At 39.7% G+C, this 12,628-nt stretch overlaps 1 protein-coding gene across 1 annotated transcript in view; it reads left to right on the top strand.

Annotated features, from left to right (window-relative positions):
- The window catches only part of DDX42 (DEAD (Asp-Glu-Ala-Asp) box helicase 42), a 16,680-nt gene that overhangs the window by 3,091 nt on the left and 961 nt on the right, over positions 1-12,628 (top strand). Inside the window, exons 5-17 of the mRNA XM_009702157.1 lie at positions 1,341-1,490; positions 1,758-1,862; positions 2,467-2,586; positions 3,611-3,787; positions 4,295-4,423; positions 5,301-5,400; positions 6,073-6,120; positions 6,679-6,776; positions 8,135-8,411; positions 9,087-9,313; positions 10,636-10,746; positions 11,543-11,644; positions 12,314-12,626. Coding sequence (XP_009700459.1) covers positions 1,341-1,490; positions 1,758-1,862; positions 2,467-2,586; positions 3,611-3,787; positions 4,295-4,423; positions 5,301-5,400; positions 6,073-6,120; positions 6,679-6,776; positions 8,135-8,411; positions 9,087-9,313; positions 10,636-10,746; positions 11,543-11,644; positions 12,314-12,626 — 1,957 coding nt within the window. The remainder of the gene's footprint in view (positions 1-1,340; positions 1,491-1,757; positions 1,863-2,466; positions 2,587-3,610; positions 3,788-4,294; positions 4,424-5,300; positions 5,401-6,072; positions 6,121-6,678; positions 6,777-8,134; positions 8,412-9,086; positions 9,314-10,635; positions 10,747-11,542; positions 11,645-12,313; positions 12,627-12,628) is intronic.

Raw genomic sequence — 12,628 nt, 5'->3', positions numbered from 1 at the left:
GCAGGAAGCTCTAGTGGTTACCCTGCTGTCTCTACCCTTCTAGGTGTTTCACTAAAAATAAAGAAGAATATTAGGAGACAATTTCATTCCTTTTTACTCCGTTTAAGAAGATTTTTTTCAGTCAATTTGAACTTCAACTTCCTGTACAGGTTTTTCAGTATCTGAGGGTCTCATCAAATTTGCAATTAGCTGAATCAACTAACATGGAGCACCAGTGAGAGGCTGTTAAACTGTGGAGGCTATTTGCAGAGAAATTTCATGTCTGTTAAGGGCAAGAATCGGTCTTTTTGCTCTTTATTTTCAGAGGAGCTCCAGTTCTGATAGAACATTATAAGCATCACTGTAACAAAAACAATAAGGAGGAGAGACTTCATTTCAAAATGTACCTTACTACTAAGTTGTGATTAATAATTATTGTGTTACTCACAGTAATGCAGAAGGGTTGTCTGGCCTCTAGACCGTTGCTTCCAATTTGGTGAGAGTAGCTGTGCTAAAGTTTGAGCAAAGGTGACTTACACTTGGAGACAGCTGTTGTTCAGGTGTATCATATGTGTATCTCTGTGATTGAGTGATAATTGGCCATGCAAATGAAAAAAACAGATGAGTATATACATTTATTTGTAATTGAACCTTGCTTTAAAAATCCGATCTTAAATATTTGCTTGAAAGTCAAGTGAGACTGGTGTTTTCTGCATGAGAATGTCTTGGTGTGCCACTGAGATTCTGTGAGAGACATACGTATTTGTGAGCTGTAAGGATGGCATGTGACAATGGTGACAGTGACTTCTAACTTGGGCTTGTGTTGAAGGACTCTTCTGAAATAGTTTCTTTCCTGTTTGCTGTTGACTCTGTCAATGAAAAATAGATAGATATTTCTTAGAGTCTAGTTAGGGGAAGTGGAGAAACTATCTCCGGCGTAGTGTGTTTAAAAAAATGTAAACATGGTATGCTTAGCTATATTGTGTTCTCTGTTTAAAAACCTGCAGTGTTTGTACTGTGTTCATGTGGAAATAAGAATAGATTCTTCTGTTGTTAAAGCATAACAAGTCTTGGTAGAAGGGTTGTTAAGCAGACATGTAAGAGAAATTTGTTTTTTAAAAGCATTTTGTGGTCTAACTGACACTATAGTTGTTTTCTTCATTTGTACTTACTGTCCTTCTTCTGGGCGTAACTGTTGGTATTAGAAGAATCAGTTCTAGTGAATGTGTCTTTTTTTTTTTTTTTTTCCTCAATCACGAGTGTGAAAGCAAACAGCTATCTAGCATATATATCATTTAAACAAATGTAGTAGTATTTCTGCATGCTATTGTATGTGATTTTACTGATCTGTTTTGCTGCAGGAAGCTTACTTTCGCTACATGGCTGAAAACCCCACTGCTGGTGTGGTCCAAGAAGAGGAAGAGGATAACCTGGAGTATGACAGTGATGGGAATCCAATTGCACCATCCAAAAAAATCATTGATCCTCTTCCACCTATTGACCATTCAGAGGTAGGAAGGACGTTTATTCCATACTGTTCTGTCTGAGCCATTCTAGAAAGCAGGAGCTAAGCAGCAGATTGAAATATGCTTCTGTCTGTAATATTTCAGTGCTGTGCTAGGTAGGTCATACTAAAAATCCTTGAAATAGCTTTGTATTAAATGAATGTTCTTCCAGACAATAAAGAGCTTCTGAGAAAAAGGACCCTTCCCTACCAAAACTAACTGTACAGAGAGAGAACCTTGACTCCTGGTCTAACTGAGTAATTACCCTTGCAGATTGAATATCCACCTTTTGAGAAAAATTTCTATGATGAGCATGAGGAGATCACCAGTCTTACTCCGCAGCAAGTGGTGGAGTTACGTCATAAGCTAAATCTCCGGGTAAGCTGGTCCAAAACTATCTTCCCAGGATCTTTTTACTCTCATTTTTTTTGGAGCTTCTTAATAGTTTTAATGAAGATTTTCCCAGGAAACTCCAGTTTTTGGATACGAAGCCTCTCAGGCAGCTTCAGTTAGTTTGATTTAAGGGAGCTTGATTTTCCTTAGCAGTTCTTGAAAGTCTTCTCTGGATTTGTCAAAGTGGGCACTGAAGATTGCCAGTTGCATGGTTGCACTTGGGCTAAAGAACTCCAGAGCTAGGAATTGAAACTGGAAATACTATGTGCAAGAATTATTTTTTTGCCATTTGGGACATGGTAGTGTGGTGACTTTCTATGAAGGGAATTGTTTGGGGAAGAAGACCAGTTATACAAGGAGGTAGATAGAATGTTTAGTAACTTATGTTGATTGACAATTTATCTAAATTTTTATACCTGAAAGTTCTATTTACACAACACATCCGGAATTTGCACCGAGTTAAACTTACGTCTATTCAAAAAGTAAAAAGCTATTTTCAGAGGCAGAGAGGCCCTTCTTTTCATTTTTGTACAGATTGCTCTGTTTTTCTCTTACTGTTCATGAACAAAGATATGTTTCTGTTTCTAAGGTCTCTGGTGCTGCTCCTCCGAGGCCTGGCAGTAGTTTTGCTCATTTTGGGTTTGATGAGCAACTTATGCATCAAATTAGGAAATCCGAGTATACCCAGCCCACTCCTATACAATGTCAGGTGAGTGTTGTTACTTCTCTAACATCTAAAGAGAACTAAGAGAACACATGCAAAGGTCCCTAGTCCATATGAGGATGTATACAATTCTGGTTTCCTATACAGAGATGTAACGGAGAAGAATAATTTGTATTTTTCTAGGAAAAGAGCTTTGATATTTTTTAAATAGAAGTTTACCCACTTTTTTCTTGTTAAATGACCACTGTAAATATATGCATATTCTTTTTTTCATTTGTTTCTTGGTGAAGACTGAAGAACATTCAAGTGACGTCTCTTGCTTATAGAAATGTATGAAAGGTTTTTTGTTGGGTTTTTTTTTTATAAATTGTATTAAAAATAAGCATAGCAGTGGCCGAGTAAAGAGCCGTACATTGACAACTTTATTCCTTTAAACAGCTTATATTGATATCTTGTTGCATACCTCTTCTCGCTACAAGGCATTTTTTTCATTTCTTTTGGCAGTTAGAATGAATGCCCGATGAGCCTGACCATTTAACTGGTCATGCCTTGGAGAACCATGCAAGCAAAAGGGATTCTACTGCATATGAAGTGTAAAAAATGATGTGGTGCTGTGTGCAAGGGATGATATGTATTAGGAACTTAGTCCATACTATTTGTAAAGAACTGTGGTTGAGAGGTCTTTATAGTAACAGTAGGGATGAACTGAGGACTTCAGTGCTCAGAACGGTTACAGAAAGAATAGGCTCAGAGAATTTGTTTTTAGCATTCTTACAGCTGGACAAGGTGTGTTTGTGTACATGTAGATATACCTTTGGGAAGTTGTACTGTGCTCAAACATTGATTTCATGTAGGACACCAACAGTCATAACATGGTAATTGCTTCCAGCCCTTAAAACAAACTAATTCAGATCTGAACTTGGCATTAAAACTATGTAAGCATCAACGTATGTTGCTGTGGCTCCTCTGTAATGTGTTTTCTTCTTGTTATGTGAGTTTTCCTATAACATCTAGCAGAAGAATATGCTAAGGTAGGCGTAATACAGGTTTAGAATCTCCTTATTTTTAGGGTGTTCCAGTTGCACTAAGTGGCAGAGATATGATTGGGATAGCTAAGACTGGAAGTGGAAAAACAGCAGCCTTCATCTGGCCGATGTTGATTCACATCATGGATCAAAAGGAGCTTGAACCGGGGGATGGTCCCATTGCAGTGATCGTCTGCCCGACTAGAGAGCTTTGCCAACAGGTAGGTGTATAGTAAGCATATACGTGTCATACAGTGGCCTTATAGAAGACGACAAAATTCTGGGCAGAAATGATCAGAGAATCTCAGTAAACTATTTGAAAAAACTACTCTCTGCATTAGTAGCATGCCTCTGATGTAGGCTCACAATTCTCTCCTGCACCTCTTTTTGTTGAAGGATCATGACAAATCTGAAATTGTAAAGTTTTGCACAGTGATCCCATATTATTTCTAAGTATTAAGAATACTGTGAATGCATTGCCAGAAATTGTATGGGTAAAAGGATAGAGCCTGCAGGTTAAATTATGGTAGGATACCTAAGTAGGTTTCTCAGATTACTGGAAATTATCCACAAGTATTGACGTATTCAGCCCTGAGGATTTCTGAATAATTTCAATAAGTTACCAGCTGAAAAGTGAATTTCAGGAGCTGGACTATATTTCCAAGGCAGGTCTGTTTCCTCAGATCAGTCTAACGTGAACTGTGATGTGCTTTGTTTAAAATTCTCAGATCCATTCTGAATGTAAGCGCTTTGGTAAGGCCTATAATCTGCGCTCTGTAGCTGTGTATGGAGGAGGAAGCATGTGGGAGCAAGCCAAAGCCCTCCAGGAGGGAGCAGAGATAGTTGTCTGCACACCAGTAAGTACCTGTATGCACACAGTACAATTTTTTTGTTGCTTAACTGAAGCTGAGACAGATTTTTAATACCATTAGTGATGTAGAATTTGTTTTCTGATCACTGAAATCTAGGTTCTTCACAGGTTATCAGATGTTGAGAGCAAGTATGCCGGGATTATTCTTCTCCCGAGAGAAACTGAAAGAGGTTAGATATGATCTCCAATAGAAGACAGAGCAGCAGGCAAGATCTGCTTGAATCAGTGTCAGTTGGGCGCGATACCAGCTTTTGATTGCTGAGCCTTAAGTTCATGAAGGAAATTCCCAGAATGTCATGAACTTGAGTGCCCTCTTCCTGATGGCAGTAATACTGAAGGGTTGAAACATTGAATCAGAATGGGTGTTGATGCTGAACCAGTGATTTAAATGAGCACCATTGTCAACTGGCTTTGCTTATTGCAGAAACTAGTTATGAACTTGGGCAAAACCAAGCAACTAATGGTTGGAGGAGATTTTATTGTGGCTATTGATTGGGGTACTAGGCAAGAAAACAAAGTATGAAGAACTCCCTTGTCAAAAAATTGTGGGATTAAGTAGCCAGTTCACATTTAAAATTTAATTGTAATGAAGAATGGGGAATTTTAGGATCTCAGCACTCTTAGGCTTGAAAAAACAGTCCTAAAATTCAGCTTGCCAAGCATAGTTGATGAAAGTTTTAGGAATCTGTTTGTATGACTTGAATATTGACACTTCTACACTGAAGCCTTGAGATGTTTTCTGCTCTACGTCTCTGGTAAGTGAGGATAAAAAACAGTTAAGTGCTTGAAGGTTGTATATATTAACATTTTTTTAAATACGCTTTAAAAACTTGGCTTTTGTTGTTTTTGTTTTTTTTTAATAGGGTCGTTTGATTGATCATGTGAAAAAGAAAGCTACAAACCTTCAAAGAGTCACTTACCTTGTGTTTGATGAAGCTGACAGAATGTTTGATATGGGTTTTGGTATGTAATAAACAAAGGTCTCTGTTTTGGAAAGCAGTGTTGTCCAGTTCCCAGCTCAGTAGGGCTGTTTATAACCGCTGTAGCTTCATATACTTGAAAATACATTAAGCAAATATTTAGAGGTCTAATGTCTGTTGCTATAAAGAGATCAGCGAAGTCCTGTTGATGTTGAAGTCCAAAAACCCTGATTTTTGTTTTAAGAGCTGCTGAATAACTTTTGGGCAGGTCACTTCAGTGCTTTGATTCTGTGTGTACAAACTAGTGGTGTTAGAACTTTCTGCTTCATTGGAAGAGGTTTGGTCATTCAGATCTGGATGATTTTGAATATGTGCTCAAGCATCATGGGATGTAGCAAAGATGTGACAGTACTACAATACTGCAAAAGGAGGGAGACGCTTGTAAGACATACAGAGTATGCACAGATGCAGCTAGGAGCTTTGCGTACAGAATTTTTTGCTGAAGGAACTTCCGAAAGTTTCTTTGTACAGCAAAGGAACTTCCATTGTACAGCAAAGAGTGCCTGGAAGTTACAGTAAAATGAAATACTGAGTGAGAGGCATTCATTCATTCTATGGTTATTTGTTGAATAAAGCAATGAAGTTGCATTTGGAGTTATTGTACTAAATAATGAGTATATAGTGTTGATTAGGGCATTTTTCCTTTCCTTTCCAGAATATCAGGTCAGATCAATCGCAAGCCACGTACGTCCTGACAGACAGAGTAAGTATAAGCATGTTTCAGAATCAACTCCCGAGAGTCGAAGGAGGCTGTATGGTGGGCTATCAGTTAAGAATCTGGAACAGAGTTTGGATTTCCTGTTCTTGACACAGCCACACAATGAGACTTTCACATAAGTCCACTGGTGTTACCCTCAGTATGGGCTGTTGCGGGGGAGCGCTTGTGAAATGTGGGCATTTAACCACGCTGTTCATCGGTCTGTAATGCCTCTACAGACTTTACTCAGAGAAAATATGATTAGCCAAATTAACGTTCATATGCTTTAAGATCCTATGTTCTAAGCTGCCATGAAAGAAGGTTCACAGCAGTGCCACATATTATCAACTTCTTATTTCAGATGCCATGAAATGTGCTTCCACTTTGAGGTATTCTAATGGTGTAATTGATAATTTTCATTAGATCTGGTAAAACAGACTGTAGCTTCAGATCATTGACATCTAGTACAGTCATAGAGGTCCTCATTCACATTCTGTGCAGTGTTTTCACAGTTCTGAAAGAAAGTTTATTTTTCAAGGACTTCAAATACTGTTTTTCTTTTAGCCCTCTTGTTCAGTGCCACTTTCCGTAAGAAGATTGAGAAATTGGCCCGAGATATTCTGATCGACCCAATTCGAGTTGTGCAGGGAGACATTGGAGAGGTAATTCCACGATACTTTTGAGACAATCAGAGAAATGAACTGTTCTGTTTCTGTGGTCTGAAATTTAAGTGAAACTTCAGTAGTCATCATTTATATGTAAGAGTAAATACTTTGTGCTTAACAAAAAAATAGTAAAGTTCTGTGGTTTTTTTAAATTTTATTGACCGACCTTTCTGCCAATAAATATTCTTGTAGGTATGGGAGATTTCATCAAGGAGGGAAACAACATTAATGCAGTGATTGGTTTGGTTTGGTTTTTTATTAGGCAGAATCAATGGGTATATCCTTTTGTTTTATCTCAAAAGTTTAAATAAAGCAATTACAGCTTTAGCAATGAAGGATTTGAAACTTAGACTGTAATGTCTTTCAGCTGGTTTACGTAGGAATGTTGATTCTGTACTTGCTTGACAGTAGCAGCTGAACTATTAGCAGACTAGAGATTTGGTAATAAGTTGATAAAGTGGGCAGATGTATACTTGCTGTGAAGAAACTTTGCTTGTAGTATGTGAAGACTATTGAGAAATTTCACAAGATGCCTTCAGAACATTCTTCTTTTAACCAGTTCTCTGCATTTTTTATTTTTTTCAATCAGGAATATGAGGTGTCCCTTTATAACAAAAAAATTACTGGCTACCTGAAGCCCCTTCTTTCTGGGAAATTGTTTTTTCCTAGATTTTGCTTAAAAAAAGAAGCAGCTTTCGTAGCTCAATCACAGGGTTTCTATTCTTTGATCTAAATTATTACTCTATTATGAGAGCATCATCCTTGAAATAGTTAATATTTAAATGTGTAAAAATTAAATCTTTCAGAGAAACTTTCAGATAGTGCTGTGAGCTCCACTGCACTTTTATTACTTGCAATATGGAGTGTAGAGGGAGTCTGCTTATACCTCCCCTCTTCCTGACTCCGAGGACAAGCCACAGCTCACAGGAGTACTTTCTCTGATCGCCATATGAATAACTTTCACTGATGAGCATCCTCTCCATCTCAGACCCTGCTCTTGCACAGTCTATTTTAGATGTTAATAGCATCTGTCACAAGAGCATCTAAATTACAAGTACCCATCTTTAGATCAGTAGGGTGCTAAACTGCATCGTGTCAAAGGCTGCGCTTTGCCTCTCTCAGGTTTAGCAAAGAGTAGCTCATTTAACCCCTCCTTTTCTGCTCTGTGAAAATGAAGTGGTCAGCAGTTAGACAAGAGCTGAAACCTCTTTTAAAGGAGAATTTTGGTCCCCTGCTTCTCCACTTTTTATTCTCACACCTAGTTTAAATTCCTCATTTTATTCTGCCATCTGTGTTTTGTTTGCCATACTGTCCTTTCCATCCTGCATTATTGCTTGTCTTATTTCTCCCCTTAGGCAAATGAAGATGTTACTCAAATTGTGGAGATATTCCCCTCTGGCCCTAGCAAATGGAACTGGCTGACTCGACGCCTCGTGGAGTTCACATCTTCTGGGAGCGTTCTCCTGTTTGTCACCAAGAAGGCAAATGCAGAAGAGCTAGCCAATAACCTCAAGCAGGAGGATCATAATCTGGGGCTGCTTCATGGTGACATGGACCAGAGTGAGAGGAATAAAGTCATTTCAGAATTTAAGAAAAAGGGTATCCCGATACTGGTAGCTACTGATGTGGCAGGTATGTGATGTTCTAAGAAACAGCAGCTCATACAAGTTGTGGATATTAGCAGAAAGGCTCGCACATTTCAGTGGAAGGCAACAAGGTTGGCTAAGGTTGGCTACTATGCCTGCTGGCCACTGTGTTCCAGATGTTTTTCAGAAGTACACAGTGTTGGCAAGGAGTTTTGTTTTTAAAGTCTTCTAATGATGTTTAAATTACAGTCTGACAGGTATTTTTTAATACACAGAAATAAAATAAGCTGTTTGTTAAGGAAGGAGTTGCTGTTTGTTAATCAGCTGGCACATTATGCATGCTTAAATGAAGAGGAGATGGACACACTTCAAGCCTTCTCTAGAACAGCTTTTGTACCCAGATGTTTAGCTGAACAAAGAGTGAATTTCAGTGTTCTCTAATAAAGCCCTCTCTCTTCCTTGGAAAAACAGTCATTTGAAGAGATCTCTTCCATCCCCAGTCGTGTGAACTTGGGGATCAGTGTAACTTACACTACTGTTAGAAAAGATATTGCTACACTTAAGAGTTTTAGCCTGTGACAGGTGTCTTAACTGGGATGTGTTCCTGTGGAAATTCCTTTCGTATGCTGGAGCAGGATGAAGCGATATGCTGGTATGAATGCGATTACTCTGAGTTAATTTGGAATAATCACGCTTACCGCTATGTTGCTCTTTATTACAGCTCGTGGGTTAGATATTCCTTCCATTAAGACTGTCATCAATTATGATGTGGCTCGGGACATAGATACGCACACCCATAGAATTGGTCGTACTGGCAGAGCAGGCGAGAAGGGAGTTGCCTACACTCTGTTGACTCCCAAAGACAGTAACTTCGCTGGCGACCTTGTCAGAAATCTGGAAGGCGCTAATCAACATGTTTCCAAAGAGCTGTTGGATCTAGCAATGCAGGTATGAACAAGCAAAACTCCTTGAGTAGAGGAAGGTTCCTTCCATGGTTAGCACAAAATTAGGAGCTCAGGGACTTGTTTCTGGCTCCGTCCTGTGTTAGCAGTGACCTTTTGGCGATCTATACTGTTTTTAAGGAGAGTTTCTAGTGTTTTTAATGGCCTTTGAAAGAATCCATGAAGACACGAAGATTTTGGAACACAGCGTGTAATCTATTTTGGGGTCAGGCACTGCCTAGGTAATTAGGAGCTATAACATGGCTGATGCCAGCAGGGCACTCCAGCTCTGGTATCTCACTACAGTCAGATTTTCAATATGCTTTTATGGCAGGCACCTGGGAAATGCAGCTTAGTTGAAAGATAAACTAGAAAATAATTACAGGGACGTTCACTCTATGGAACAGTTGTTGCTTGATCATTATACCTGCTTGGCAGTGCTGTCTGGCAGGCTTGCTATATATAGGTATGACAGATAGCTGAAGCAATTGTGCTTGCGCCGCTGTACTCATCAGTTCTTTAAGTTCTTGTCTTTTGCTGCCCTTGTATCTGCAAGAGAGCAAAGGTTTTTTGGTAATTCCCAAATTCAGAAATGGATTAGAATGCTTGTGGCATCATTGCCAAGCAGATTGGACGCTAGCTGTTAGAAGTGAATATTTTTTCTGAGATACAGAGGCAGCATTTTCAGAAGGGACAGAATTTGTGAGGCAGAGCTCCACAGGCTGCCTTTGAGAGGACAGTATAGAAGCTGGATGGCTTGGCTTAATGGCTGCTTAGATTTGAAGAAGCTATAGGGCATAAAAAGAGGTGCAGCCAACCATTATTTAAAAAAACTGGTAACAGGAGGTCTGATTGGACTGCTGTTTCCTGGCCACTGCTTGTTGCAGGAAGTTTTCCTGACGGAACCTCATTTCTCCTTAGCCGGGCAGTGGACTGAATCAATAAAACCCAAGTATGAGCAAGTGCAGAGCTCCCAAGTGAATGGCATTAGAAATTGCATTTATTCCTGGGTTATTTATTCCTGTTAGAATGCAAACCCCCAAAACTTGAACATGGGTGAAAGTTCAGGACATAAACCCAGTTTTCATAAAAAACAATTGTAACAAAAAGCCTCAGACCCACATGACAGAACTGTCTACAGCTTAGCTTCAAAGTGCTGTAATCTGTCACATCCCATCCCTTGGCAACAGCTGTGTTGTTGATGGGAAACAATGTATTTACATTTTTCTTTTGAAATGCTCAAAATCCTTCTTTTCTGATCCTCATTACATGCATTTATGAAGCTTCTTATTCCCTGTGTTGAGAAGCATTTGTCCTTCTTTTGTACAGAATCCGTGGTTCCGGAAATCACGTTTCAAAGGAGGAAAAGGCAAGAAGCTGAATATTGGTGGTGGTGGCTTAGGATACCGTGAACGTCCTGGTCTGGGATCAGAAAATTCTGTAAGTAGAGATGCTGAAAAAGTTGTTTACAGATTCTTGGATCTTTTAAACTTAGTATGGACTACTCTTTAATTTAAAAAATCTTCTTAGTACTGGAGTATAGCCTCTGCTTTCAAAGGTTTTCATAGCTCAGAATCTTTCAGAGTTAGTATCAGAAATATCTCAAGTGAAACTGTCCTGTGCTGTTATCCTGTTGTCAAGAGCTGCCTTCTTTAGGGCCAGAGTGATCCAGAAGGTTTGGAGATTCTTCCCAAAATAGACTGTCAATGCAAAATAAATGCTAACAAATTACTTGAAAAGCCATTTCTAGGCTGATTCTTGGCAGCAAAAAATCTTGCAGCATTGGCAAGGCATACTAAGGTATGTCCATGCTAGGAAATCAGCTCCTTGCCAGTGTGCATGGGGACAGAATTTAACTGTAGACATGTTGAAAGCACATCGTGTTCAGCATCTTTCCAAAAGTCACAACTGAAGCCTTGTTCGCAGTTTATCTTGGCTATGACCTCTGTGAAAATCTCCGTTTGATTGCATTTTGCTTTTGTTTGTGCTGTAAAGAGCTGGGAAATGTGGTTATATTGTTGAGTAGTGAGTCACTAAGAATTACTGCATCTTTACTTTTGTGTTGTCCTCAAGGTCATGGGGCAAACTGTTGTGCTGCTCAGCGCTCTCCAGAAGTTTGTCATCCTTAGTGGATACATTTCCTGAGTGCAGGGTCAAGATAAATTCAGAGAATGGTTGAATTGAAAGTGTCTGTGTTGGATAAATCTCTCCAGTTGTCCTTTGTCTTTTTGCATAGGACCGTGGAAACAACAACAGTGTGATGAGTAACTATGAAGCGTACAAGCCATCCACTGGGGCAATGGGAGACAGACTTACGGCAATGAAAGCAGCTTTTCAGGTTGGTTCGATCACTTGTACTCCAAGCTCTAACTCAAGAGGAAAAGGGATAACATGGAAAAAATTTTACTACTGATGATTCAAGACAATTGGGGGCTTTTTCTCCCCTGAAAGTGCAGAAACCCAGTTGATTTCAGGGCAGTTGAGTTTGGTAGTTGTGGCCATGTCTCATCATCCACTTGGAGCACTTACTCAGCATTACAGTCCAAAGTGGTAGAATTAGTATGCAAGCTGGACTAAACATATGTGCACAAAGTTAATTTGCCAAACTTACTTTGTTTTCTGCTACCTCTTTGCTCTCTTTCCCTTCTGGATTCTGCTCCTAGGCTTGATCCTGTTTAGGTTGCTTAGCAGCAATAGTGTAATTGCAATCAAAAGAAACAGGGAACAAGAGAAACACTTTCTCTTCAGTGTAAAATTTAACCCCACAATGTAGGAGTTCCCTTGTTTCTGTGGTCTGGTAGCAGATGTCCGTTACTAATTCTGTGTTCATAAGCACAGAAGGAATGCAATCACTTCAAGATTGATTTTTTTTTTTTTATAGGAACTCTTTTTTCCTGGGGGCTCCCTAGAACTGAAGACAGGCTTGTGTATGCATGATGACTGTGTATTTTGTGGTGTGGTGTAGAGGCAAACATGCTCTCTTTTTTTCTTTCTCTCTTTCCGGCAGTCCCAGTATAAGAGCCACTTTGTTGCTGCAAGCTTAAACAATCAAAAGACTGGTAGCTCCGCTGCTGGTGCTAGTGGCTGGACCAGCGCTGGGAGCTTGAACTCAGTACCAACGAGTTCAGCACAGCAAAATGCTGCAAATCCTGACAGCCCAATTGCAGCTGCCGCAGCAGCGAAGGGTATTCCAGGTTTCACCAGCACGGGGAATTTGAGTAGCGTTCCCACCTTTCCAAGTGTCGGAGTACAGGGCTTCAACAACACCAATGCCAGCACCAACAGTCGAGAAGGCATCAGCGGCAGGAGGCGCAACCGGCGT

This window comes from Cariama cristata, unplaced genomic scaffold, assembly GCF_000690535.1.
Source record: "Cariama cristata isolate BGI_N322 unplaced genomic scaffold, ASM69053v1 scaffold23146, whole genome shotgun sequence".
In the NCBI taxonomy this organism is placed as follows: Eukaryota; Metazoa; Chordata; class Aves; order Cariamiformes; family Cariamidae; genus Cariama; species Cariama cristata.
The sequence above is the reverse complement of the archived record's forward strand: the minus strand, read 5'-3'. Positions and strand labels throughout refer to the sequence as shown.